Raw genomic sequence first — 27,079 nt, 5'->3', positions numbered from 1 at the left:
CTTTTATGGGAGCTTCACTGTAATGGAAAGAAGCCACTTCTTTCCAATGTAAAATGTTGCAAGATTTTTGTTATTTTTCTTAAAGATGAATAATTACATTTTTTGATGAGAGATTTATTTATTCATGTATTTTCATTTCTTTTTTTTATGACCTCATTTTAGGCCAAAGGAAAGTTTTTGACCTCCCTTTTGGCAGTTGTCTTTTTCGAAGTGATGTCTACGACAATCATTCCAGCTTTATGCATGACAGCTGCACAACATGCACCTGCAGGGTAAGTAAAGCACCTGCATCCAAATATAAGGTTTCTTTTTGGATCCTTGTTCCTCCATGTGTTTCTTATACAGAGTCTCACTGATTTTTTTTGCTAAACGTGTTTGACATATCCCGGTAACTATCCTAATTAGAGATGAGCAACACCCGGTGTCTGAAAACTAGAGATGGGCAAAACCTTGTGTGTGAACATCAGAACCTTACATACCAAAACAAAATACGAAACCAAGACCCTTAAGGTTCTTAGTACTACAGTGAAACCTAAACCTGACAATTATTTACAGACGTAGCAGGATTTACTGTCTCCGGAGCCAGTCTACTGTCTACGGCTGAAAAAGAAAAAAGCAGCGGTTCTGGCGATAGTGCTGTGGGGGTTTCTGGATCAGACCCTCACAGCAATAATCCTCTGGGACAGCCATGGTCATGCCGCTTGCCCTGTTACCAGTAACAATAAATCCTGCTACATATGTAGAATCAAAAACAGAACATCAAGCAAAGTGCCCGTCTCTACAGTGGAATTGAAAACCTGGGGTGTTTCATGCCATATCTTTTACAATTCTCATATGTTTACTCTATATTTTTTTTTTCATTTTTTTTCTAAATTTGGTAACAATCCCAAACCAGAACCATACAAAATCGAGTTTTTGCAACACAAAAACGAAAACCAAATGTTTTTAGAACAAAAGTTACGCCTAGAACAAACACAAGTGAATCACAACCAAATTCAGACCACCAGGCCATGTGCTGATGTGCCTACCTCGGTGTTTCTTGCCATATCTTTTTTTAATTATTTTACGCTTTTCAATTATATTATTTTAGTTTCCTAATTGTTTTAATTATCATATATTATTTTAAGAATTTTTCAGGCATAATTACGCATATATTTTTTTTTATTGTAATTTGGTAAAAATTAAAAAACAAAACTAAAACTAAGACCAAACAAATACAATTTTGGTAAAACCAGAATCAAAACCAAAAAATGAGGGAAAGTGCCCACTCTTAATCCAAATGCTGCTTAGTACATTACAATTAGTTGTCACTTACAGTACCGTATACAACAGTAGTTTCCTAGATGTATTGTGCCTATCAAAGCCTTATGAAGCCATCCATTAACCATGCTGCAATGGGAAACTACTCTCTATACTGTATGATGGATTAGAAGATTTGGAAGTACTGTTTTTTTTCTTCTTGACTTCACTTGAAATGGGCTTTAAACAGTCAAATATATTTACTATTAATAATACCTTTTAAAGACAATTCTTTATCATCTTTATGAAAATGTTATCTTTTCATCTAGGACTCCACTGTGGTTTGCATGAAGAAATGCTCACCCGCTGGAACATGCAACAAGAGTCGTGAACATTGCTGCGATGAATGTGTCTCCTATGTTCCTGCAGAAGATGTCAAAGTCTGCAAGTCTGGAAACAAAATATTCAGGGTATTATGAAGCAGTAATTCTTTATATTTATTACCTTAGTGTTATCCTTGTTCATATATTCAAAATTGCAATGCTTCAATTGTTCATAAGGTTACCACAATTTTGTTAGCCTTGACCTACTGTAGAATACATAAAAGACGCTAGGATCAGGGTACTAGCAGAATACTAGCTAAAACGCAAATGCGTTGTCCCATCTCATTTCCTGGTTCTTGTTTTAAGTAAATATTAATATAAATGTTTGGTTGTGCTGTTTTGGGTTTTCAGCTTAACATGGAATTTGCATCAAATGTTGTCAAAAATAAAACGAAGAATTTGTGGACCGAATTTTGACATATTCACCCATTTTTACCCACAAGTGTCTCTGTTGCCAGACAGAGATTATACATTTGTGAATTAGGTCATTTGGAGATCTTTATAGTTGTGTGACAACCAAAATCAATGATTATTTCTAAACTCTCCCTTCAATGGCCAAAGTAAAAAAAACTTAAACAAGAGTTGCTTATACAGTATACAGTTTATAGACAGTTTTAATGATCAATGTTGCTCCTTTGGTTTTTGTTGAAACTAAAAAAAAATACTTCCATAATAATCAACTTTCACACAACCTGGAACACTACAGATTAACTTTGTTTTCAATGGAATACAATTGAAGTAAAGATCATTTCTCTAAACCAATTACTTATATGAAGCAGTACAAGCTCAAATTAAACTGCATCTAAAATGTATTATTTTTCTCCAGATATATCATGTTATTGTTATTATAAACCTTAACAACCTACATATTTTGATCCCTGATGTTCAAAAATATTGAAGTATGCTAATGCAGTAATTCCAAATGATGTATTAGAGATATTTGGCCACAATTACTAAGAGGTGCTAAGCTACAGTATAAGGCATATTACAGCCCATTGAAGTAAACGAGCTGTAAACTTTTACGGTTTAACACCTCTTAGTAAATGTTGCACCTTCATCTTGAAGCGGAGGAAGTAATGTAAGTAAAGGAAGAAGAGGGCAGGTGAAATGTACACAAGCAAGAAGAACAATGTATCACATGAGAGAATTAGCACTGAGAAGGAATGACACCAGACCAATGATATTATGTTGTAGGAGGCTGTTTTTTTCCTTTTTCGTACTGCTGCTTTAAACAAACCCTCTTTGTGAACGGATTTGGGACCTCAGTCATACTGTAGCTCTGCAATTTAGGCTAAACAATGATTCAAGCCCTGTGGGGAAAAAAAAACTGTTTCCTCTGTAGTTTGATACATGACTGGGATCACTTGTTTCTAAAGGCCCCAGCTGATGGCTGCATCTTGTTGGCTTTTTTTTGCAGGATGGAGAGATGTGGTCCTCTGTCAACTGCACCATCTGTTCTTGTGTGAAAGGCAAGACAGAGTGTCGCAAGAAGCAGTGCATTCCAGTCAACAGCTGCCCTCATGTAAGTATTTCATCCTAATTTATTGTTGTATATTTCACAAAATCACATTGGGAGCGTCAGAAAGGTTTCTAATTTATTAGTTGTTAATGTTACAGTACTTCTACCAACTTTTGCTTTTTGGGATTCAAGTGTGTATTCCTGTTTCCTCAGTTACTGAGCAAGTAGATTGGATTTTACAGGCCAATATAATTGTAGTCATAGTCCAAAATCGCAAAGATTTTAAGACAAAACAGTATAGAGTTTCTGCTAAATTGTACTCTCTTTGCTGCTGCTAGGCAGTGACTGGAGATTAGAGATGGGAGAAACTGACCTAATGTGTTTCTCAGAATTTCTTGCATTTCCCCCACAAAATCTGTTTCGGGGTGTAAAATCTGCAAAAGGATTGGGTCGGTTTTAATTCGCGAAGATCATCAAAAACCGCTATTGGATAGAAACGTGGACAGATTTGTAGAATCCAACCCGCACATTCAGCAACTCGTTGGCAGATTCTTAAGATTCTTATTATTGCTAATAATAATAAAAAAAATCCACAGAATGCGAATCACCCTTTTTGAGATTGATCCGCTGAAATCCATGGTCCAAAAGAACCGGCCAATCTGCTGCAGATCAAAATTCCCCCAAAATAATGTGCTCATCTCTGCTGGAGATCTGGAGTCAGTGAAGCTCATATTCATTATGGACAATCTTTTGTCTGAATGATTGTAAAACTGGGGCTGTGAAAACAACCTAATGATTTGTAGATGCAAATTGACATATCATGTAACTCAGCCAAATTATGTTCCACTTTTGGAGCTCACATATACCCCATGTTCTGATAGGATAGGCGAGACTTTGAGATGCTATGTTAAGAATGGGTACTGTACCAATAGGTGGAGGTAGAACAACTACAAGCTGAAGCCCAACGTCAGTAACATTTTGATGGCTATATTGTAACATTCCCGCAGATTCAGACAACATCCTTTTTCACCCAAACATCAATGAGTATATTATAGGATGTATACAAAATAAAATTTTACAATAAAATGATTGCTATATCTGCAATATTTTGCAATATGACACTGGAACTCTGGCTTCTGCTTCTTATGGAACACAAACATGTCCTTTGCTGCAACCCAGTAAAAACTGGTAAAGATGAGTTTGATGGACAGGATTTTGTTCCCCAAAAATATTAAGAAGGCAGAAAATTGAATAAAGAACTTCATTGCACTTCGGCTTTCTATTGTGAGTTATAAATACATATTATGGCCCCAATAGATGAATTACTTTTTAGAATGATTGATCTATTCTGATGTACTAATGCAGGCTTACTTTCTTGGCAACTTAATTAAAATGGACCAATATATTACTTGAATACATTCAATCTCATTCGGATACTGTTTTTCTTTTACTCTTATCATTCAAGTAAAGTACATTGTGACATCAAAGAGACCATGAGAAAAAACAAATCATTTCTCCAAGTTAATAAGACAACTTTCTTTTCCATCAGGAAATTAGGCTTTGTTCAGTGTTCCCAAACGGCAACCTAAAGCAGGAGTCTTTCATTTATCTATGCACATTAATTCCTTACCAGAAAGTGTCTTATTGAATAGTAAATATAATTATTTATCCAACCCCCTTTGCACTACACACCAATCAATAGAGTATGGGAAGTCTCCTTCTGTTCCTCATTTAACACTACGGAACCAACTTTACCATTAGTGTGTCTTATTATTAGTGCTATTATTTATCAGAAAAGTGTCTGATTAAATGAAATTCCTTTAGGTCTCTCCATGTGAAACACTTCTCATCTTTTTTTTTTTTTTTTTTAACTTTGACTCATCATTATAATCCTCCTAAAGCAGCAGGCAGTCTCTTACTCATTACCAGGTCAGAATGATTATACATAATGTGAGCAAAGCGGTACAGTACCTCATTTAATGAGATTCTAATGAACATAACTTTTAGAGACACAAGAGGGATTTTGTCTATTCCTTTCTTCCCCCAACGACTTCAAACATAAAAGTGGAGATCTTGTAAAAAGCAGACTGGTTGGAAACCTTTACAGAAAAGACGGGATGCTATCACTTATTAGAGACTCTACCGTGTGTCAGATCCCCATCTAGCAAAAGTAGAGGGAGAATTCTCCAAACAGAACATTTAAATAACCATTAACTTAATCTAGCAGATTTTCAGTACAAAATCCTCAAGTTGGTTATAAATTTTGTGAAGGTTTCTTCTAGCCGTAGTGTAGAAAGCATTTAATTTCATACACATCTGTACTTTATTACAAATCAAAAGTTGCTTTTTTTTTTTTTACTTTGGTGCCAAAGGAGGCACAAAAAACAACAGCTGTTTCTGTTGCACAACCAAACAAAAGCCTAATTAGTCTTGCCTGAAATACTTTCAGACATAAAACTGAAATCCTTGTAAAACTGGGAAGACTGAAGCATGCCCTGATTAAAAAAAAGTCATTGGGAAAAATTGGATTATATCACTTATCATATTCCTTTGGGAAACCTTTCTATTGGCTAATGTTTGCAGCATGTGTGAGTTCTAATGGGCTACCTTATTCTTAAGATAAAAACAGAACCTAGTGCCAGTTTAGGAAGAGTTCCGTGAACCAGCAGAGCTGGTCATGGATTCCAACCTTACTTGAACTCAGGGCACTGTTCCTGTTAGTGATTATAGTCCTATATTTTATTACGCTATGTCTGAAATCTTCAAAAGTATCATGATTTTTTTACTAGCTATCATTAACTGATGCTTCAATTCACAAAAGCACGAAGGGGGTCAATAACCAGGGAGGGATACAGATGCTAACGTATTTAGAGGAGTTGTTTTGGAAATGTGAAGACATTCCAACTATGATGAAAATGTGCTTCATAAATAGACTTGTCTCAAGGGCATGTGGATTTTAAATTGTAGTAGTACCATATACTGTGTCGCTGATTTGAGTATTTAAGGTTTTAACAGCTGCGGTGACCCTTTTGCACTTTCTATAAACATTGTGCCAGTTTCTAAGACAGAAAAAGTTCATGCTGGTGTAGCTTAGTGGCTGCAAAATTACATAAAGAAGTAAGCTCAAAGTGATAGAAACAATGGTTATACATTACAGTGTAGCACATAATGGATATAACTCAGAATATTACAGCGTTTCCATAGGATGTAACCCCGTGTGTCGGGAAGGACCATGGCACTAGAGTGTCACATCTCCTCCGGCAAATAACAATTGCGCGACCGCTCCTCAGAGCAATCACATGATCAGAGTGTCACTTAATATGGAAACGGAAGACGTAAAGTCCTCCTCTCCCATTTTCCTGATTGTCTTTAAAAGGTGATCTCCCATTTAAAACGAGCACAAAAATGGCATGGTGTAGCCACTACGTTGTGGGGCCTTTGCTGTGCCAGACCACATGATTTAGTGGCTAGGTGCGGATTCACCAAAGGGTTAATGGCAGTGCTGTTACAATATATCCTAACATATTACATCAGAGAGAACAATGAAGTCACTCTTCCCCTAACTCCCCTTTCTGAGCTATAATATATTGCCTGCCTTAATGCAGAACCTACCAAAATGGACTCAATTAATGGTAACTACTGTAATGTTGCATGTGCTGTACAATTCTATTCAAATGGATTCTGGGAAATGGCCATATTTGCGCTATTCCATCATACACATTCCTTTGCCAGAAGACATTGTACGCACCACCCACATTGTCAAATTGGTGCATGCGTCCTTGATCATAGAGACTATCTTCATGGCATGTTGATGAATAGTACCATGTGATACTGTATAAGTATATGACTTACAGAGGCTAAAATGACAATTTGAGCATATTTATTTGCTTGTAAGACAGGTCGAAATTGGCAAAATGTACACATTATTGTTTTTTAGATTGCCCTACTAAGGCAAAATGGGCTTATTACCCAACTTCCCTTTTCACTATAATTTCTCAATATGTGGCATAAGCAACATGCTAATACAAACAAAGCAAACTAATGGACAAACTAGAACGAAAATTCCTCCCGAGAGGGAGGATACTGGCGGTGCACTGCATACCAACAAGTGCTTGGTGCGTTCGAGATGGAGGAAAAGGAAACGGATGCTAGATCACTATACCAGAAGTCGTTTAATGAACATTAAGCAACATAAACCTAAAACAAGAGTCTTGAGAGGAACCTCTGATGCGCTTCGTGCAAACTGTGCACTTTGTCACAGACAAACTAATGGACATTTCTGTCTGGAATGTAATTTGTGCCTAGTAACTATTTCAAAACATGTCATATCTAACAGACTTTTGGCCATTACAGTATATATATATAATTATATAATGAGAAACACACCTTGCCTACATGGTGGGTGTATGCAAATACTTGAAATGTGTAACCCTCCCTGCCCGGTTCCTCTGGAGTTTACATCGTTGTGCCAAGGGTTGACATTTCATCCATGATGTCAGAATCCCCAAGGAAACACAGGTTGTGGCCCGGAATATGCCAACCTGCTTGTACAGTAACCCTCTAGGAGGGGCGGTTACACATGTGTATGCTATACAAGCACACAATATAGAAACTGTATAATTTTAGAACCTGCTGTTTTATTACATGTCTTTATTTGGGGTTATAAGAGGACACTTTTAACTTGGAATGGGTGACTCAGGGCCCCTTGAATTTAACAAGCCCCCCCCCCCCTCCCGAACATTAAGCAGTTTCGAAAATTCCAAATCTGAATACCAGGGACTTCAGCCTGAATCTCCATGCACGAGCCAAACTGAAATTGAAACCCACTTGGTTCAGATCTTGTGATATTTTCCCCTCTCTAAAAAAATGCCCTTTTACCTTTGGCCACTTCACATCAGCAGGGGCAGGAGGGGGCTATTGAAGCCTATTTCAGCTGCATTTTGCAATGGACAGGACATTAGATAGAGATAGTGCTGACTGACTACACAGTAGATATATATTATTAAAATTATATTTATTTAAAGAAAAAGGAAGCATATGAGAAGGGCAGAGAGACCAGGGCAGACTGCAAGACTATAGGGGCAAAGAGACGAACTACACAAGTGAAGAGTTAGTGAACCCTTTAGTTTATCTATTTGTTATATAGTTATACACACATCATCTGATCTGGTTGTCTCTATTCTCTTCTTGTAAATAGTATACTAGCAAATCAGTTTCAGTTAGATAGGTTACCACTTATCTTGGGTGTATAATTTAGCATGAAAAGATTCCACTAACTGAACTGTGTCTACTCTATACTAGTATACCAGCCAAACAGTGCGAGATAGGGTAACACAGTTAGGTTACCTGTGTTGGCATAGAGATACCACCATCATCAGACCTGTGTCACTTTTCTGTTTGTATACAGTGAATCAGTGCCAGTGTTGGGCCTATTCAAAGTTGGCATACATAAACCCTCTGACCTCACTACTCTACTGGTATGCAGCCAATCAGTGGCAGGTTAACACCATTACTGTAGGTTAACTGTGTTGGGTAAATAGGTTGACAGAGATATTTAACATTTAAGAAAAAATTTGAACCAAAACCACGTCCAAAGCAAAAATACAAATATTTGTTTTCACTTACGAGTGTCAACCATCTGCCAGGACCGCAGCTACGTAATCGATTGGGGTAGCAATCACGTGGTTGTGGCTTGCTTTCGATGATGTGAACAGGAGTGGAGTGGGCTAGAAAATGAGAAAAAATAGCATGATTACCCTGCCCGTAATGAGGGGGCCCATCAGCGTGCCAGCTATTATGATTTGCAAGGTGGGTCGTAAGGACAGCCGAAGGGTTGATTGTCTCTCCCAGTACAATTAGCCCTTACTCCCCTTTTGTATTTCCAATCGTATCTTTATTTCTTCAATGAGTGGCACTGCTATTACTTTTAGATTAGAGTGTGACTATTGACCTATTCATATTTTTTTAATCTATGCTGGTCGGAATCATGAAATGCTGTTGGAAAGGGGTCGGCAACCTGCGGCTCCCGGCTATATGTGCGTATGTGTTTTTATATATATATATATATATATATATATATATATATATATATATATATATGTATATATATATGTATTAGTATGGAGCTGGTGATTAATATGCTTTGCAGAAGATAGCCCCTCATGTATTAATATATATGTATTGGGGGGGAGGGGGTAGTGTGCGCGTGTGTATTTGGGGGGGATAGTGTATATATGTATTGTGTATTTCTAAATGACAGTTTTGCACAGAAAAACAATGGGGAAAAAAAACAAAATAAAGGGACTTATTGTGAGATGCATTTTATTCTGATTAAAGTAAGTTTGTTGTATGTTAATGCTTATACAGTATATACCTATTAGTGTGTGTACAGTATATGTATGTGTTTGTGGGGGTGTAATATTCATGAATGTGTTGCGGCTCTCTGAATATTTTGGCCGAATAATTTTTTTATAAAATGGCTCTCTTCCTTGAAAGGTTACAGACCCCTGCTGTAGGGTATTTTCACTGTATGTCAATAATTAAGCCGATTTAAAATATATTTTTGATATTTATCAATATATAGGAAGTCTTGGTATTTTTAGAACTAGATGACTATTGCCGAGTATTTTACATTTGCAAAACAAACAAACAAAACAGCAACAGATTTGTCAGTGGAAAAAATATCATTCATTAAAATCTTTGACTTTTGATAAATCTGGTGCCATTTCTGCCTCACTTTTGCTGTTGGGGATGCATAACAAATGTCTCTGTGTTGCCCTTTTTGTAACAAGTAGTGCTGTAATTTTGACAAAGTATCTGAATGTACCACATTCTCGCTTCACAGAAACACATTCTGATCAGCGACCCCTGAACTGGTCAACTCCGCAAGCTCTCTTTGAAAAAGAAAGTTGACAGAAAGTTGACAGAGATACAGTAAAAGTGAACAATAGGTCTACCCGGTGTCAAGTTTACACATTCAGGAATAAACTCAGCCTAGGATCATTCGCTGATTGTCGAGAAATGTAGAAACAGAGAGTTCTTTTTAGTATCTACTTCCTTTTATTACTGACATGGAAGCCAGTGTGAATAACTCTGACTGTCTTTAGAGCGTGATATTTGAAGTCCTCTTTATGGTACATTGAGCTCCAAACTAATCTGAACTATTTTCAAAGGCTCACCCACCTGGGAGCACAGGAATGTGTCCAAAACATTCATTCACTGAATAACATTTAATTGATCTCTACTGTACAGGGCAAAATACTGAATAGAAAAGGATGCTGCCCCATTTGCACTGAAAGTGAGTAAGTTCATTTTTATTAATATTTTTTTCCAATGGTTTTACTCTGTGTAGCTCAGTTGTACAGTAATTATTTAGCCAAATACATTATTAGCGTTTTCTTCTGATTAATACATACAATACTGATTAAATGATTACACTACTCATTAGAGATGTGCAAAAACTATTCAAAATGCAGTCGCAAACTTTTGAATGTTTCTTTGCCCAAATTCGATTCCTGGCAAAAAGTTTTGCCGAACCTTGAAGGGCTAAACAATTCTCAGAAATAACACATTTCCCCCACAGATTTGCTGTTTCTCCAACAAATTGCAGTTCAGGCACAATTCACAAGGTGATTCACCAAACATTCATTTTTCAGTAATATGATCACGCGGATCCAGACTCTGAAGTAGGACTTTTGGTGGAGGTGGGAGAGACAGTCCTGCTTTAGTGGAGGGCCCATTGACCTATATACCCCCCCAAACCTTATTTTATATAACATGTGAAGAGATATGTGGAGAATATACCTGTACTTCAAATTAGGGTATTTCCCAAGTATCACAGGTGTGTTCATTTAAAAAATAAAAAGGTGAACTGTGGCATTCCTCTGAACTTAACTATGCTCTGGGAACCTTGACTGTTTCCTGAGATATTATGGTTTATTTGTCAGTGTTACATTTTTTAAAGCAGGCCGATGGGGTCACTCGCAATGTAAAGTATTGTGGCTTTTTATTGGCTTCTGGAGAAAGGCTGGCCACATTGGTCATATTGGGGCTATCCACCAATGTTTCTTATGCTGGTTGTGAAGATAGGGTGCAACAGTGAACACAGAGGCAAATTAGGGGAAAAAATCACATAGAAAACTGGTTGGGATTTGTTCTTTGATAAACATGATGCTGTTTATTTTGCCCACTTCTTATCTCAGTTTTGTGGCTGTGAGACTGTATATATATATATATACTGTGTGCTCATTTGCATGTAATTTCCCAGAATCCCTTGCTGCAGTGGTAGTGCTGTGTGCTGGGGATGATGGGGAAAGGCGGGGTTGCAGACCTGCCTAAGACATGCAGATGAGCATACAGTTGTATTTACATTTGCATATATATATATATATATATATATATATATACACACACACACACACACACACACACACACACACACACACACACACACACACACACACACACACACACACACACACACACACACATATATACAGTGTTCGACAAACCTATACATTTGCTCGCCCGGGGCGAGTGAATTTAACCCCCAGGCGAGTAAATATTGGCCCAAGCAGCACACGTTTGGTACTAGGTGGCGAGTAGATTTTTTTGTGTGGCGAGTAGATTTTTTGGTGATTTGTCAACCACTGTATATACACATATATATAGGCAAATATGAGAGATGAACCTCGCTCTAACTCCAGGTAAAACGCTCTGTGTGCTGCCAGGGGAATGCACTGAAAGGTAAATAATAGATAGATGGATCGTGTCAAAGGGGCACAGCCCACACAAAGAATCCCTTTATAGAGCGCACAACAGACCTGAATATTATGGAATAATTATTCTTATACGGTCTTGATAGAGTAACGCACTGAACTGTTAAAATCGTTTTTATTAATAGTATTGTTGACAATTTTCTTTAACATCTACCATTATAGTAGGTGTTAATCTAAGTGTTGTGAGCTATACGTGGACCACGTCTAATGATACTTATCCCTTAAATAAAGATCTAGTGACACACACACACACACACACACATATATATTATATATATATTATATATATATATATATATATATATATATATACACACACATATATAATACCATAAAGAAAATATCTCCCTACTGCACACAGATTGTGTAAAAAAGAATGATATATTTTCTTGTCTTGAATACATTTATTTTTTTGCAGTGACCTATAACATGTTACGGGGGCAGTGCCCCTCCGTCGGGTACTCAGTGTCAAGTACGTTAACGCTGATACCTGATGAAGTTGCATTGCCCCCAAAACATTGTGTTGTGGGTCGCTGCAAGAAATAATAAATGAATTAAAGATGATTGTTTTGCAGATGTTAAATTGTTGGCGAATAATCTCTTCTATATGAGAGAATGGCATTGAGGTCAAATAATTCAAAGGTAAATACAAAAAGATGAATAAGGAAAAGTACTTTGATTCTGTGTTTTTGTCTTTGAAAGGGATTGCAACTTTAAAGTTCACACCCTAATTACGGTACATCGAATAAGAAAAAACACACATATAGTGCAATAATATATTGGTATGTGAAAATAAAAAATACAAATTAAACTGCTCACTCACATATTTCATGAGCAGTAAAGGCTGTGCGGTTGCCAAGAGTAAAAACCTCATGTGATGATGTTGTGATGACATCCGCCAGGTGTACACGTGGAGAGATGTGAGGAGGAGAATCCCATGCATTAAAGATAGAGGACACAGAATAGTGCAGAACGCTTTATAACAATAAATCAATAAAAAAAAGTATTGCACTCACAAGCACAAAGTGGCAATGCGACTGCCCTGGGTCAGGCAATGGAGAGGAACAGCACTCCCTTCTTCACTTTATAATCCACCCTCGTGACCGTCCGCAGGGGAAATTGTTATATTCCAGGGAAGAAAGAACTGAATCTGGGCCAAGTATTCTCCAAAATAGACCTAGATTCATTATTTTTCTTCCCTGGAATATAACAACTTCCCCTGCAGAAGGCCAGTGAAGGAGGAACTGCTGTTCCTCTCCATTGCCTGACCCAGGGTGGTCCCACTGCCTGATACCACTTTGTGTTTGTGAGTGCAATACTTTTTTTTTTATTGATTTATTGTTATAAAGCGTTCTGCACTGTTCTGTGTCCTCTATCTGTTATGCATGGGATTCTCCTCTCCACATCTCTCCATGTGTACACCTGACCATCTACCCTGATCATCACGAGGTCATCACATGAGGTGGTTACTCTTGACAACTGCATTGCCTTTACTGCTCATGGAATATATGAGTGAGCAGTTTAATTTTTATTTCCACATTCCAGTAAGTTATTGCACTGTGTGTGTGTTATTTCTGATTCTATATATACCTGCATGTTAGTGCACTCCTGACCCCTGTTTCGCCATTCGTATCTGGACTTGGATTGAGTCCACCACAGGAGCGGCATTTGTATTTTCCTTTTCACCATTCACTAGTGGTTTCCCTTGATTTGATTTAAATGGTATTTTGCGCTTGATCCCACTGTCATCATTTCTAATTACAATATGTATCTGAATTTTACACAGAACCTGGAGTATGTACTGTATTTGGAGACCCTCATTACAACACCTTCGATGGGCGGACTTTTAACTTTCAAGGAACATGTCAGTATGTTTTGACAAAAGACTGCTCCTCTTCTACCTCATCCTTTCAAGTGCTGGTGAAAAATGACGCTCGGAGGACGCATTCCTTCTCATGGACAAAAACAGTGGACCTTGTTTTGGGAGGGAGTAGTATTAGCCTCCAGCAACATCTCACAGTGAAATGGAATGGAACACGGATCTCATTACCATATGAAACACCACACTTTCACATTGACCTGGATGGCTACCTTCTGAAAGTGACAACAAAAGATGGTGAGACTTGAACACATGATAAATTGTATAATGAACATGTATGTACTGTAAATTAATAATCTGTACTTGTTTTACAATGCATTGCAAATCCCTCTGGCACTCAAGTGTTAATTATTATTTATATATAAATATACATACTGCTGAACCCCATTATAACGCGGTCCTTGGGGGCTACAGAATGAGACCGTGTTATAACTGGGATCGCATTCAAATTTTGCCACGTGATATCTAGATCTAGATCTCTCACCTCTTTGCAGCTGTCGGCTGTCTTGCATGGCGTCACAGAGGAGGGTCACAACACACATCCCCTACATTTTTTATTTTTTTTAAACATTCAATGGTTTATCGATAACAGACACATACACACCTACACCATGTGGCAATTGAACATTAATACATTTTAAATAATACACATGCAGAGATTGAATTCAGGACCTTCCATATACTGGTATCAATGTTTTACCTCTACATTACAGGCGTGGTTTGACAAGACAGACCCTATAAATATATTTATCCTCCACAGCACATTGCCACACAGTGTACTATGTAAATGTAAAGTTTGTTTCTAGAGTTTGTGACATCACACAGTCCCTGTGGTGTAGAGGTACAGGATTGATCTTGCATATGAAAGGTCCTGGGTTTGATTCCTGTATGATATGGTATAATATCTAAATTATAGAACAATTTAAATAATAAATTATTATTTTATTTTTATTATATTGTATAATTTATACATTTTTATTTTATTTATAATTTATATTATAAATTATACCATATCAAACAGGAATCAAACCTAGGACCTTTCAGGGCCTACACTGTTTACTATGTATATGTTAAGTTTGTTATTAGAGTCTGTGATTTCACACAATCCCTGTGGCGTAGACTCTAAAAACAAACTTAACATATACATAGTACACAGTGCAGTCCATTGCAATGTGCTGTTAAGGTTAAGTATATTTATAGAGTCTGTTTTGTCACACCATGTCTTTGGTGTAGAGATAGAGAATGGTACCAGTAAATGAAAGGGCCTGGGTTCGATTCCTGTATGATATGGTATAATTTATATCAATTTATATCAATTTATAATAATGTATAATAAAAAAATTCCCACATGGTGTAGGGGGTGTGTGTGTTTTGTCATGTGAAACTCTTCTGCGACGCTGCAGAGAGGAGAGCACGTGGACACAGCCCTATGAAGTGAGGATAGAGCTGACAGCTGCAAAGAGGAGAGAGATCGAGATGCCGGTATGTCCTCACGTGGCAAATGGTTGTTTTCAAATCGGGAGCCACGCTCAGACCGCGTTATAAGTGGATTCGCGTTGTAGCGGATCGCGCTATAACGGGGTTCAACGGTACTTTCACAAGTGGGGAGTATCCTTGATCACAACTGCTCTAGTTTTACATGCTGGAGGGCCTTGGTTCCACTACAGTTCAGCCCTGTGCCGTAGGCATGATAATATCTTCCAGTGAGTCAATAAGAAAGGAAAATGTTGCTAAGATGTGTAATATTCTCATTACTAATTTAGGAGCCGGTTTAATACCCCTAAACATGCTGGAACCTATTGAGGGACGTAGGTCCATATTTACAAAGCAGTGCTACTCCATAAGACACTTTCCAACAAGTCATAGTCCATTCACGTCACACCTCACAGTCCATTCAACTGAAGTTGTCACCCTGCATGGAATGTATCTTATAGAGTAGATAGAAATCTCCAACTGACAAGCGGTAGAAAACGGGCTACGTAGGACAAAAGTTCACGGCTAGACAAAAGAGCTGGCTAAAAACAGTTTATTAGAACATCCAAGATATGTAAGGCAGGTACAAAAAAGTCCAACATGTTTCGCGCAACAAGCTCTTTGTCAAAGTGTGTTTGTATAGATCGAATACAGGATATAAATACTTTTCTCGACCGGAAGCCACAGGTGAGATGCTGGGGGCGGGGTATCCAGCAATCGAAACAGCGTCCCCTCCAGAGAAGCACTGCAATACACACACAATCATTATAAAAATAAAACTAATACCAAATTATATATATAGTTGACTATATGTGTGTATATATATACATACATATATACAGTATATGCAAAGAAAATCCGCAGCACTCCCTAGATCTTAGAACAAAGATTTATTTACCACATATGGTAATCACACGTGCCAGGAGCAACGTTTCGGACCTTCCCGGGCCTTTCTCAAGCTCTGACTGACATCACATAACAACATTACATGTATCGTGCAGGTAAATAGTGGCACCAAATACAAAAACAAACAACTGTGTAGACATTTAAAAACAGGGGGTGTATATGGTGGGAGCAGATATACACCTCTGATTCATCAGCATTGGATAACTCAAAATGAGTTCAGAGTGCTCCCAATACCTCACCACAACATAATAAAAAGAAGTATAGACAAAGCGCAAAGCTCACCGTATCTGGATAATGCCCCCCACCGCCGCGATCATTGTGAAACTAATGAAAAGCCACCGACAGCATTCCTGGCGATGGGCCGTTGCTATGCCCCATACTGCGCATGTCAAGAGGGCACGTCCCTGATAGGTTCACCCCCTCCGTAATGCGCGATGACGTCACACATTAGGCTGGTCCTCCATTTCGAGCAGGCAGTCTGCTCATAGTTGGATCGTGCATGCACGGTTGCCATAGTGACCCGTGCAACATAATATCCAGGGGAACATGCATCCCTGGATAGTGTTCCTACTTGTTATTCAGCCAGGCACATTACAATACAACCACATACAGCAATATTTGCACCCCTGTTTAAGTGATACTGTTAAAGATTTTAGGAATAAGTTGAAACACAGACAATGGAGTAATTCTCCAGCTGGTTTACTAATTAGCAGGTGCGAGCCATGCCATAAAACAGCGGTGCGCAAACTGGGGGACGCGACCCAGAGGGAGACGCGAGATTTTTTGGGGGGGCGCAAGCGGTTGCAGAGGTCCCGTGCTCTCCCCCCCAAGGCATTTAAATTAAATGCCAGGGGACGTGCAAAGCCTCTGCAACCTCTACTTACTGAGGTTCAGCCGGCTCCAGGATGTGTTACCATGGCAACGCGGCATCAAATGACACCGCAGGGTCATGTGACATCATGGTTGCCACGGTAACGTGACGTCAAATTATGCCGCGGGTCACGTGACATGACGTCACCCGACCCCGCGGCGTCATTTGACGCCATAAGAGTTAAGGAGAGGGGGTGCACTGAGGAGGAGAGCAGGCACGGGGGCGCAGCAAAAAAAGTTTGCGCAACCCTGCCATAAAATATGCTCACATAAAAGAGAAAGAAAATTCAAGCAGTTATAGTGTCCGAAATCAGAAGGGGCATACATTTAGTAGGGTGACACATCTATAACTTATGCTAGTATCTGATATGACAGAATTTGCATCTCCTAATTTGGAATAGTATCGTGTGTAAAGAATGTGTATGTTAATATAGTGGGTTGTCGTAGAAGAGAATGTAAATAACATCATCTGCCCAAGTCCAGTGCCCATGTGCAAAAACAAAAGTACCATCCAGAGACAGACACCAAACAAAAGCTTTGCAGAAAAAGTTTCAAAAAGTTTCTTAAAGAGACAGTCACCCAAATCCTTTCAATATCAATCAATTGAGGCAATAGATATATATATATATATATATATAGAGATATTATATATATAATAGATATTATATATCTATATATATATATACAGGTAAACCCCGTTATAACGCGGTCCTCGGGGTCCACCCCGAGTCCACCGCGTTAGTAACGGGGTCGCGCTAATTTTAAAAAAAAATGGCCGCCGCGTGCCTGATCGGGAGGGAGGGAGTGAGGAGGGAAGGAAGTTAATTAAATAAATAAATAAAAAAAAAGTTTTAAAAAAATGGCGGTGATTCATCCCTCCTCCCTCTCCCTCCCAGCCCCCTCCCTCTCCCTCCCAGCCCCCTCCCTCTCCCCCCCTCCCTCTCCCCCCCCCCGAGGTATGCCCCCGCAGGGCAGTGCCCCCTCTGGGTGCAGGAGGGTGGGTTACATGTCAGCCACACGGTGTACTCACTGTCACAAGTCCGAGCTGCAGAGAGGCTGCAAAATGGAGACGGAGCCCCCAGGAGGAAAGCTGGGACCGGAGCCAAAGAACCAGATGCAGCTAGAAGCAAATCATTCTGGGAGTGGACGGGGCTGCCTCTGTCCAGCCTCATCTGCCCCTCACAGGGAGGGGGTATCCCCCATAGAGACCTGTCCCCCTCACTCCCAGCCAGGGCACAGGGGTGACCCCCATACAGAGAATCTGTGTCCCCCTCACTCCCAGCCAGGGCAGGACACAGTATCAGGGCAGACAACGGATTGGAGACTCTGTTACCAATTATCATATTAAATCAGAAGCCTGGCATTTGCCCTCTCCTGCCCCCCTCCCCCCATACAGAGACCTGTCCCCCTCCCCCCATACAGAGACCTGCCCCCCTCCCTCCCAGCCCCCTCCCTCTCCCTCCCAGCCCCCTGTTTTTGCGATGTGCGCGGCAACGTGTGTCTGTGTCCTCCCAGCCACATCTGCTGCTGCAAGAGGTGTGGTAGGTGTGGTGTGTGTGTGTGTGTGTGTGTGTGTGTGTGTGTGTGTGTGTGTGTGTGTGTGTGTGTGTGTGTGTGTGTGTGTGTGTGTGTGTGTGTGTGTGTGTGTGTGTGTGTGTGTGTGTGTGTGTGTGTGTGTGTGTGTGTGTAAAACGGGCTGCTGACATGTGAAAAACGGGCTGGTGGGCTGCTGACATGTGAGTGTATTTTGAGAGCTGTGTGCAGTGAGTGTGTGCAGTGTGTGCAGTGTGAGCAATGAGCAGTGTGTGTGCAGTGTGCAGTGTGTGCAGTGTGAACAATGAGCAGTGTGTGTGCAGTGTGCAGTGTGTGCAGTGTGAGCAATGAGCAGCGTGTGTGCAGTGTGAGCAATGAGCAGCGTGTGTGCAGTGTGAGCAATGAGCAGTGTGTGTGCAGTGTCAGTGTGAGCAGTGTGTGTGCAGTGTGCAGTGTGTGCAGTGTGTGTGCAGTGAGAGTGTGTGCAGTGTGGGCAGTGTGCAAAAAAAATTTTAAATTTTTTTTTTTTAACGGGAGCCACGGGAAAACCGCGTTATAACCGAATCGTGGTATAGCGAGGCGCGTTATAACAGGGTTTACCTGTATATATATATATATATATATATATATATATATATATATATATATATATATATATATATATATCAAATTTAAATATTACTGTATGCTCATTTGCATGTCTTAGACAGGTCTGCAACCCTGCTTTCACCATTATCTTCCACTGCAGCAAGGGATTCTGGGAAATGATATGCAAATGAGCACACAGTGCCACCTTTTGCTTCAAAACCATATTACATGGCCCCCTATAAGCTTACTGATGGAGCGGCCGTTATTCGAACATATCTCGGCACCGATTTTGAGTTCTCTGCTGTTCCCCACGCAGCATGAAACGCGGCTAATCGCTCCAGGCACCCGCGCTTATCGCGGATGTTTTGTTTGAATTTCATGGATTCTGTTTCTTTGTTTGCAATAAAATGGATGAATTGTAATGTGTACAGTACTGTGCTACTGTGCTACTGTGCTACGGTGTCAATTTCATGTTTTTAAAAGCCAGAACACTAAAATTAGTTTTTCTGCACTCGCCACGCTCGCATCTTAGTGCGGGAAGACTGGAATTCATCCCGCGGTTTCAAATTGGGATTCCGATGTACATGACGCGTGAAGTGTTCGAATAACGGCCGCTCCATCAGTATGCTTGCTGCATTTCACAGCTTTTGAGCACAGCCTGGGTTAGGATGCACAGCCAGTAAACCCACTCACAGACAGCCTTTTTGAACTTAATGGGTCTCATCAGTGTGGGGTTGGTTATACTGGCTTTGCAAAATGCATATCATATAACACAAGACCAATTAAAGAAATATATCCCAATTATGATCTAAAAGAAACTACCTGCACATTATTGCTTGATAATAGAAATGCTCAATATGTAAAGAAAAAGGGAAAAGTGTACATATAATCCATATTAACCCAATTGACACTATATTGATAATCTCTGCATAGTGAATTAAACAGTCCCAATAGATTTTGTAGTAACACAATTAACCAATAACATGATGGCTATATGGCATTCAGAGACAACGTGGCAGTGTTTGTAACTAGAGTAACAACAGGCTCAAAATCTAAAAGTAGCAGATCTGATAATAATGATAGGGTACTTGCTGCGTAAGCTGTAAGGTGATACAATTGAGCTTTGAACAAAAGCAGCACTTTTGCATTTTGTTATCGACACCGTATATTTGAACAATGTGGTAATATTGGCGAATCTAATGACTATCCACAGAACTGACCTTAAAAAGACAGATCATGATAGTCTATAGGAATTGATCAAGATCATATACCTGCGTCTAGAGATAGGCAAACATTTTTTAGAATTTGGATCCGCAGCGGATCGGCAGGTTCCTTTGGTCCGCGGATTTCAGCGGATCAATGTCAAAAAGGGCTATTTTCTATTATTGCCAATACACTCCGTGGATTCCGCAACCTCAGTAAGTCAACTTACAGCAGAAGTGATAGAAACGTTTGAGCTTGCGATGTTAGGAGAACATACATCAGAAATGAGCCAAGATGTGGTGCAGCCAAGAGCAACTGGCAGAATTCTCTCGGGAACGGCGGCAAAAGAAAGATGAATCCTAGAACCAGGCTAATGATGTGCCAGCTCAACCACTCCCATGTGCTAGGGAGTACTCTAGTCTCCTCTAGGAACAATTGGAAAAGGAACGAGAAGCGAATGCCGAGCTACAGAGGTATCTCACTAAGTTTATGTAGCCTAGTCCGCCTAGTCCCCTGGCTATCATCATTTCTATGGCCCTAATAGTATAAGTCCTGTTAGACACAGGCACTGTCGGGGATATACACTCTCATGGAGGCCTAGCTTGTTGTTGCAGCCTGGATAAACTATTGCTGTATCCAGGGGCTGGCCTAACAACAACCAGAGAGTGTCATCCCTAAGGAGGCTACTGGCTTGGTCACATGCCCATGATGTGATGATGCCCGTCAGTATCGGACCTGCCCTGTTATGGGGCAGGGTTACAAGCCCCTCTCCTGGGGTACATAAGCTGACACTCTCCCAGAAGTCAGGAGGCTCTCTTTCCTCCCCCTGTGGAGTGGAAGCACTTACCCTTTATCCCATCAGGGGGTTAAAGAGCTGAGAAGGGGCCTGCAGGGCCTCGAGCCGTGTGGGTACTACTTCAGGGAATGTGCCTGTAATGACTACATGTATGCTGCTAATAAAGACCCAGTTGAATCCATCTGTTGTGGCTACTTGACTGGGCACCTGAGTTGCAGTGCACCAGGATCCTCACCGGCTGGAGGCGCTGCGCTATAAGGATCATCACTGAGAGCCTGTGCTGATGCCCCCACCCCATACCATTGCTGAGTTCTCAGGTTCTTCTGCTCTACCAAACAGGTATGCACCGCACCAGAATACACCAGTAGCTATATGATCTCACTTACGGTGGGCGAAAAGGTACTACATGACTATCTCTGGAGAAGACAAAGCATCAATTGCAGAAACAGTTAGACAAAGTGACTACTAATCTGGAGCGTTCAAACGCTGCTGCTGCCAAGATACCGGGCATTGTCAACCAACTCCTTGCTGATGGGAAGCAGAGGCATTAGGTATCTCATAAAGAGATTCACGCTTTCAGCACAGAGCTGGAGCACTCGCCAAAAGGTCCGCAGTCTCAATACAGAGCTGTGTACATTGAAGGAGGCCTATGAGAAGTTCCTGAGTGGAATAGAGACTGTAAAAAGAGAGAACCAAAATCTGAAAGAAGAGTTTTAAGATTTGACTGGACAGGTAAGTGAACGAAACTAGAAGCTTCACAAAGTATAAAAGGTGAAGAAACAAGAAATGTTAGAAGTGCAGGAAGCACTGGAGCAAGGAAAGCGAGTGCTGTGAAAAGAACATGTCTTCCTGGAGCTACGGGCACACGCAGAGCACATATTGCAGAGCCAGCTGCAAGAGCTGTGTACATATCAACAGGATGCTGAGGAGAAGCAGTGAACTCTGCAAGAATAAAGTCTTCAGGCTGCTAATAAGTACAAGTGCTGCAGGAGCATTTGAGTACCCTGTGTGTTCCCACAGAGCAGCATGAGGAGCTGAAGGCCACACTAAGCATCACCAGAGCATTGCTTGAGGATGAGCTTAGAGGCCAGGCGACTCTGTATAAGAGGAGCAGAGAAGGTCTAGAGACTGGAGCAAGAGTGTGAGGAGCAAAGAGGCTGCTCCATTCCCAAATGTCAGTACACCCAGGAGAAAGAAGCGTGGAAAAGGCAAGCAGCTGTGATGCTAGCAAAGAAATCTGCAGAGCTCCAAATATGATGATGGACTCATTGATGCAAACTCAGAACAAGGTGGAGGCTCTGAGAGTAGAACTGCAGGATGTGCTCACGAAATTCTTTTGCTGATGAACTAAACTTGCTGCAAAGACAGAAAAGCATTCTGACACTTCAGAAATGCTACAGAGCTTTTATCCAAGGAAGGATAGGGTGAGAACGCTATTTGTGTAGCTGTCTGCAACTGTCGCCATACAGTCTGGCTACAGAGAGATGAAAGCTTGTCTGCTTTATCGCCATAATAAAGCAGCTTGTGTTATTCAGTTGTTTTGGAGAATGAAGCAGCAAATAAAGAAGTATAAATACTGGAAGGAATGTGTGATTCTACTACATCAAATGTTAGGAAGTATCAGCAACAAAGACGCTACAGGGATGTGAAGAAATCTGCTTGTGTGATTCAGTCCGGATATAGATCCTACATCATAACCAAGCAAGCTGTGATTTCCTATAAACGTCTCTGCAATGCCGTTGTAGTGCTACAATCTGGTTTCCACAAAATGCAGAATAGAAGAACGAAATTACGATGGAGTAGCATAATAAAAATCCAGTCGCACTACCGTGTCCACGTGGAATGAAGTAGATTCCCTTGACATGAAAGCAGCAGCTATAAAGATTCAGTCTCTGATGAGAATGAGATAGAAATGTGTCCACTATTGCACGCTGAGAAAGGTGTTACTGGTTATCCAGCGGTGCTTTCGTCTGAGTAAATTAATGAGTCAAGAAACAAAGGCCAAGTCGTCTTTGTGGACTACTAAAGAGAGGTACAGCTAGATCATTTACTTATATTGATCTTATAGAGGTATATATACCATTAATCATCAGATCAATTCACATTGTTGGAATGCTAATAATAACCTCAAAAGCAAACGAGGGAACATGGAAGAATATGAGGAATACGAATCCCATAATGAGTATGACATCTATCTATCTCCAGTGTCTCCAATATTTCTAATGCGTTACATGACTAGATATGGTATCTATTAGAATACTGATAACTTTGGCCCTAGATGCATGCTGGACCAAACAAGGGGATAAACTGACCTATGTATATATATTGTATATATTATTTATATATTATTCAGTTGTTAGTCTCATAAGGGTTAAATGAGTGGACTCAAGTGGTCTCTCAAAGAAAGTGTTTGAGCTTCCAGTCATTATTAATGCCCCATGGGCCTAGGGTACCAAGGGTAAAGATCCAGTACATTTCCCTATGGTTGGGCAAGCCCAGTCTGCCCCCCTTCCCCCCTCACTAGAGCTGCGATGTGTTCAATAGCAGAAACTGAAAGAGAATTTACAGTAGACTTCCATGGATGCAGTTGGCGATATGTCTGGGTATGGGAAGTATAATGTCATTGTTTTTAATAATCCGTAGATGTTCACAGATTCTAACACTCTTTGTGGTCTCTTAGTATGACCAACATAGACTTTACACACCCGTATCTCGGGAGGTAGATGACATGACTACTATTACAATTGATGAAGGTGTTTAGTTTATAGGTATTCTTCCCGTCATTTCTAGCTTTTGTCATGATGTATTTGACAAAGGGGCAAGTGCTACAATGTCCACACTTGTAGAATCCATGTGGAATTGTAAAGCTATCCACGGGTCTATGACCAGATTCAAACATATTGGGAGACAGATGTGATGCCAGGGTCTTGGCTTTTCTAAACACAAATTTCGGACCCTGGGAAACACAGGGTTTAAAATCTGGTTCTAATTTAATATAGTGTATTTGGCAAGCTCAATAATGACCCAGCCATTTAATACACTCCAAAAAGGACTTGTTACCATGAGCTTATTTTTGGAATTGACTACGCATGCGATTACTTTAAACCTTGGCACTATTCAGCCCTGGAGCACTATACTGCTGGGATTTTCCATACATGTTACAAATCATATAGATTAGAACTGTTTGGCAAATCTGGTCCTTTACACTTAAATGTGCCATAAGGTGTCTTCCTGCACAGAACATTTCTTGTGGAATAGCACTTTGTTAGTAAATATGGCACATCATATTGGAATAGGTAGTTCGTTGGAGGTAGAATCAGTCAAAATCTTGTATTCGAGAAAATATGTAATATGTTTGGAAAAAATAATAGTAATTTGAAATTAGCATTTGCAGACAGCTCTTTGAACTGTTATTTGTATTTTAAGAAATCATAACTACTGTCATTGAAGAACAAAGTCAGATCTGTTTTATCATGAAAATTACCACCTTAAATGATCAAATGATCTGAAGCCATCAAACTGCAAGATGTGAAATCTAATCTAAATGGGTTTGTTCTATTTACGTCATCTTTTATATAAGCTTATGAAACCATATGTACTAAGCCAGCGGTGTGCAAACTGGGGGGCGCAAGATTAATTGCGGAGGTGCAGGGTTTACAGAGGCCCTGAGCGCTTCCGAAGGCACTTAAAATGAAGTGCTGGGGAAGCAGCGAAGATCTCTTTAAAGCTTACTTACCGTGGTTCAGCCGGCATCTGGATACACATCGACATGGCAACATGGTGTCAAATGACGCTGCAGGGTTGCTATGGCAATGTGACATCATGACGCCCAGACGCCGGGAACCACGGTAAGGAGCAGGAAGGAAGGGGGGGGCACAGAGAGCGGGACATCCAGCAGGGTGGCGCAGGGGGAAAAGATTGCGCTCCCCTGTACTTAGCAGTCTTCTGCCATAAGAAACTTCCCAGTCATTGGTAGTTAATTTACAGCTTATTCAATTGAATGGGGTGTAAATGTTCTTCCAGAACTGGAAAGTGTGTTAAGGAAGCTGGAAGACAAATTAGCTGGAAGACTGCTTAGAAAAAATAGGGTGTGAACTTCTTGTGTCTGCATCAAATGTATAAACATATAACTTCTTAACTTGGAGGTTTTCTTATACTGGTAGGATAGGCAACTTGACTCTGAGAAATACAAGAAGTGATACAACCTTATTTATCAGTTGTCACCAACTCCCTTGATAAAGTCACTGTCGGGATGAAACACGCATTTGGGATTTTAGTGTAAAGTCAGACGCCACAGAGGGCTATGGAGATTTGTGAGCTTCCCCGTTATTGTCTGTCCATGTGAGGGATTCACCCGGCTGTATTTACAGCTGTGTCATGCAGGGCGCTTAACTTTATAGTGCTTTTTTGCGGTACATGTTCCTCATACTGTACATGAAATTTTTACTGATAAGAGTGGCAGCACTTTATTAGATACCCACTGGCACAATTTCAAGCACGAGTTTCAGTCTCAGCCAGACATACTGGTCACAGTAATTATACCTTACTATTAGGTAGGCAGTCTCTTGTGCTAACTTGCGGGACATGTGTGCTCATGGAATCTTTATTGATAAGAACTGCAGAACTTCACTTATTAACTAGTTTTGACACCATAAAATCACACAGTGAAATAGGTTGCATATGACTATTGATTTCATAGAACTAGTTACTAATTGTGTGTATTTGTACACCCTGGGACTGTCCCTATATAACAGCAGCTGTTAATTCATTCTACCTTCAATTGGATTTAACCCGCAGCTGACTATGAGACAAGCTTCTCAGTATTTATTGCTTTACCTTGATATTTTACACATATTACCCTGAGTAATTTAAGCCACTATACTCCTGCCAGGTCTGACTTTCTGTTCAGAGAAATGCTGAGAAATACTGAGCATTTATGCTCAGCAAGATCATCTATTTATAGTCAATTTATAAACGGTTATACTGCTGCCATTTTACTTTAATTAAAGATGATCATTGCAAAGATAGACCACCATTAGTTGATTGGGTGATACTGACCCACGATAATTGGAGGGCTGAACCTGCAGTATATAATACAGGGGATATTGAATACCATATGATAATTCTATATTCACATTTCCTCCGCCCTGCCCCTTCCCCCTCATGTTTTAGCTGTATTTGCCTTTTTAGTTCCATTATTTTATATAGACTCCCATTAAATGTTATGTTTTCATCACATATTACCCACTAGAAAGGTATTTGCACTACTCGGTGTGGACTCAGATACATATATACTCTGGTTTCCTGAACTGTGTTATCCTTTATTCACCACCTCTTATATTCTATCGTGGCAAACTTTATCTACTTGAAGAGACAACAAAGAGTAGGGAGTGATCACAGGACCATACTAATTGAATAAAGTGTTTAAGTACATAAGTGAGGTAATCAAATGGTGGGTGCAAACTGTGAACTGAAAAGTGAATCAGAAAAAAGGGAAGGGAAAACACAAAATGGATGTGCCCCCTAAAAGAATTCACTTAAATGCACACCAGCAAAGTGTAAAAATTAACTTTTAATAAATTCCTTAAAACATATATTACCAAAGTAATGTGTGATGTGAATTAAAAATGTAGTAAATCATCGCTATCAAGCAACCGTGTCATTAATTATTCATACTATCCCAGTAAACCAGTGAATATGGTGGGATGTAGAAGACAAGGAATGCTATGAGTAGGGTATTAACCCCTCTGGAGCAAAGGTGAGACCAGGTATTGAATAGTGTATAGATGTACACGAGTAAGTGGCCAAAGGATTGAATATCCTGCTTCCTGCTAGATATAACTTCACTGCACACTTACATAGAGATTAATCTAAGTGATAATGCTGGCATATGATGGTATATTAGCTGTATCATAAGACTGCCAAGCACAGCAGTGCTGGGTTGAATTCACAGCAATGAACTGTGAAGACGCC

The 27,079-nt window shown here is 40.0% G+C and overlaps 1 protein-coding gene across 2 annotated transcripts in view; it reads left to right on the top strand.

Annotated features, from left to right (window-relative positions):
- Positions 1-27,079, top strand: part of BMPER (BMP binding endothelial regulator) — a 383,811-nt gene that overhangs the window by 252,056 nt on the left and 104,676 nt on the right. For both annotated transcript variants that reach the window (XM_075586672.1, XM_075586673.1), the window contains 5 exons: positions 163-272; positions 1,569-1,709; positions 3,040-3,144; positions 10,333-10,378; positions 13,645-13,974. In XM_075586672.1, coding sequence (XP_075442787.1) covers positions 163-272; positions 1,569-1,709; positions 3,040-3,144; positions 10,333-10,378; positions 13,645-13,974 — 732 coding nt within the window. The remainder of the gene's footprint in view (positions 1-162; positions 273-1,568; positions 1,710-3,039; positions 3,145-10,332; positions 10,379-13,644; positions 13,975-27,079) is intronic.

The sequence above is a fragment of the Ascaphus truei genome, chromosome 2 (genome assembly GCF_040206685.1).
Source record: "Ascaphus truei isolate aAscTru1 chromosome 2, aAscTru1.hap1, whole genome shotgun sequence".
NCBI classification, from domain to species: domain Eukaryota; kingdom Metazoa; phylum Chordata; class Amphibia; order Anura; family Ascaphidae; genus Ascaphus; species Ascaphus truei.
Note: the sequence above shows the minus strand (reverse complement) of the source record. Positions and strands in the feature narration are given on the sequence as shown.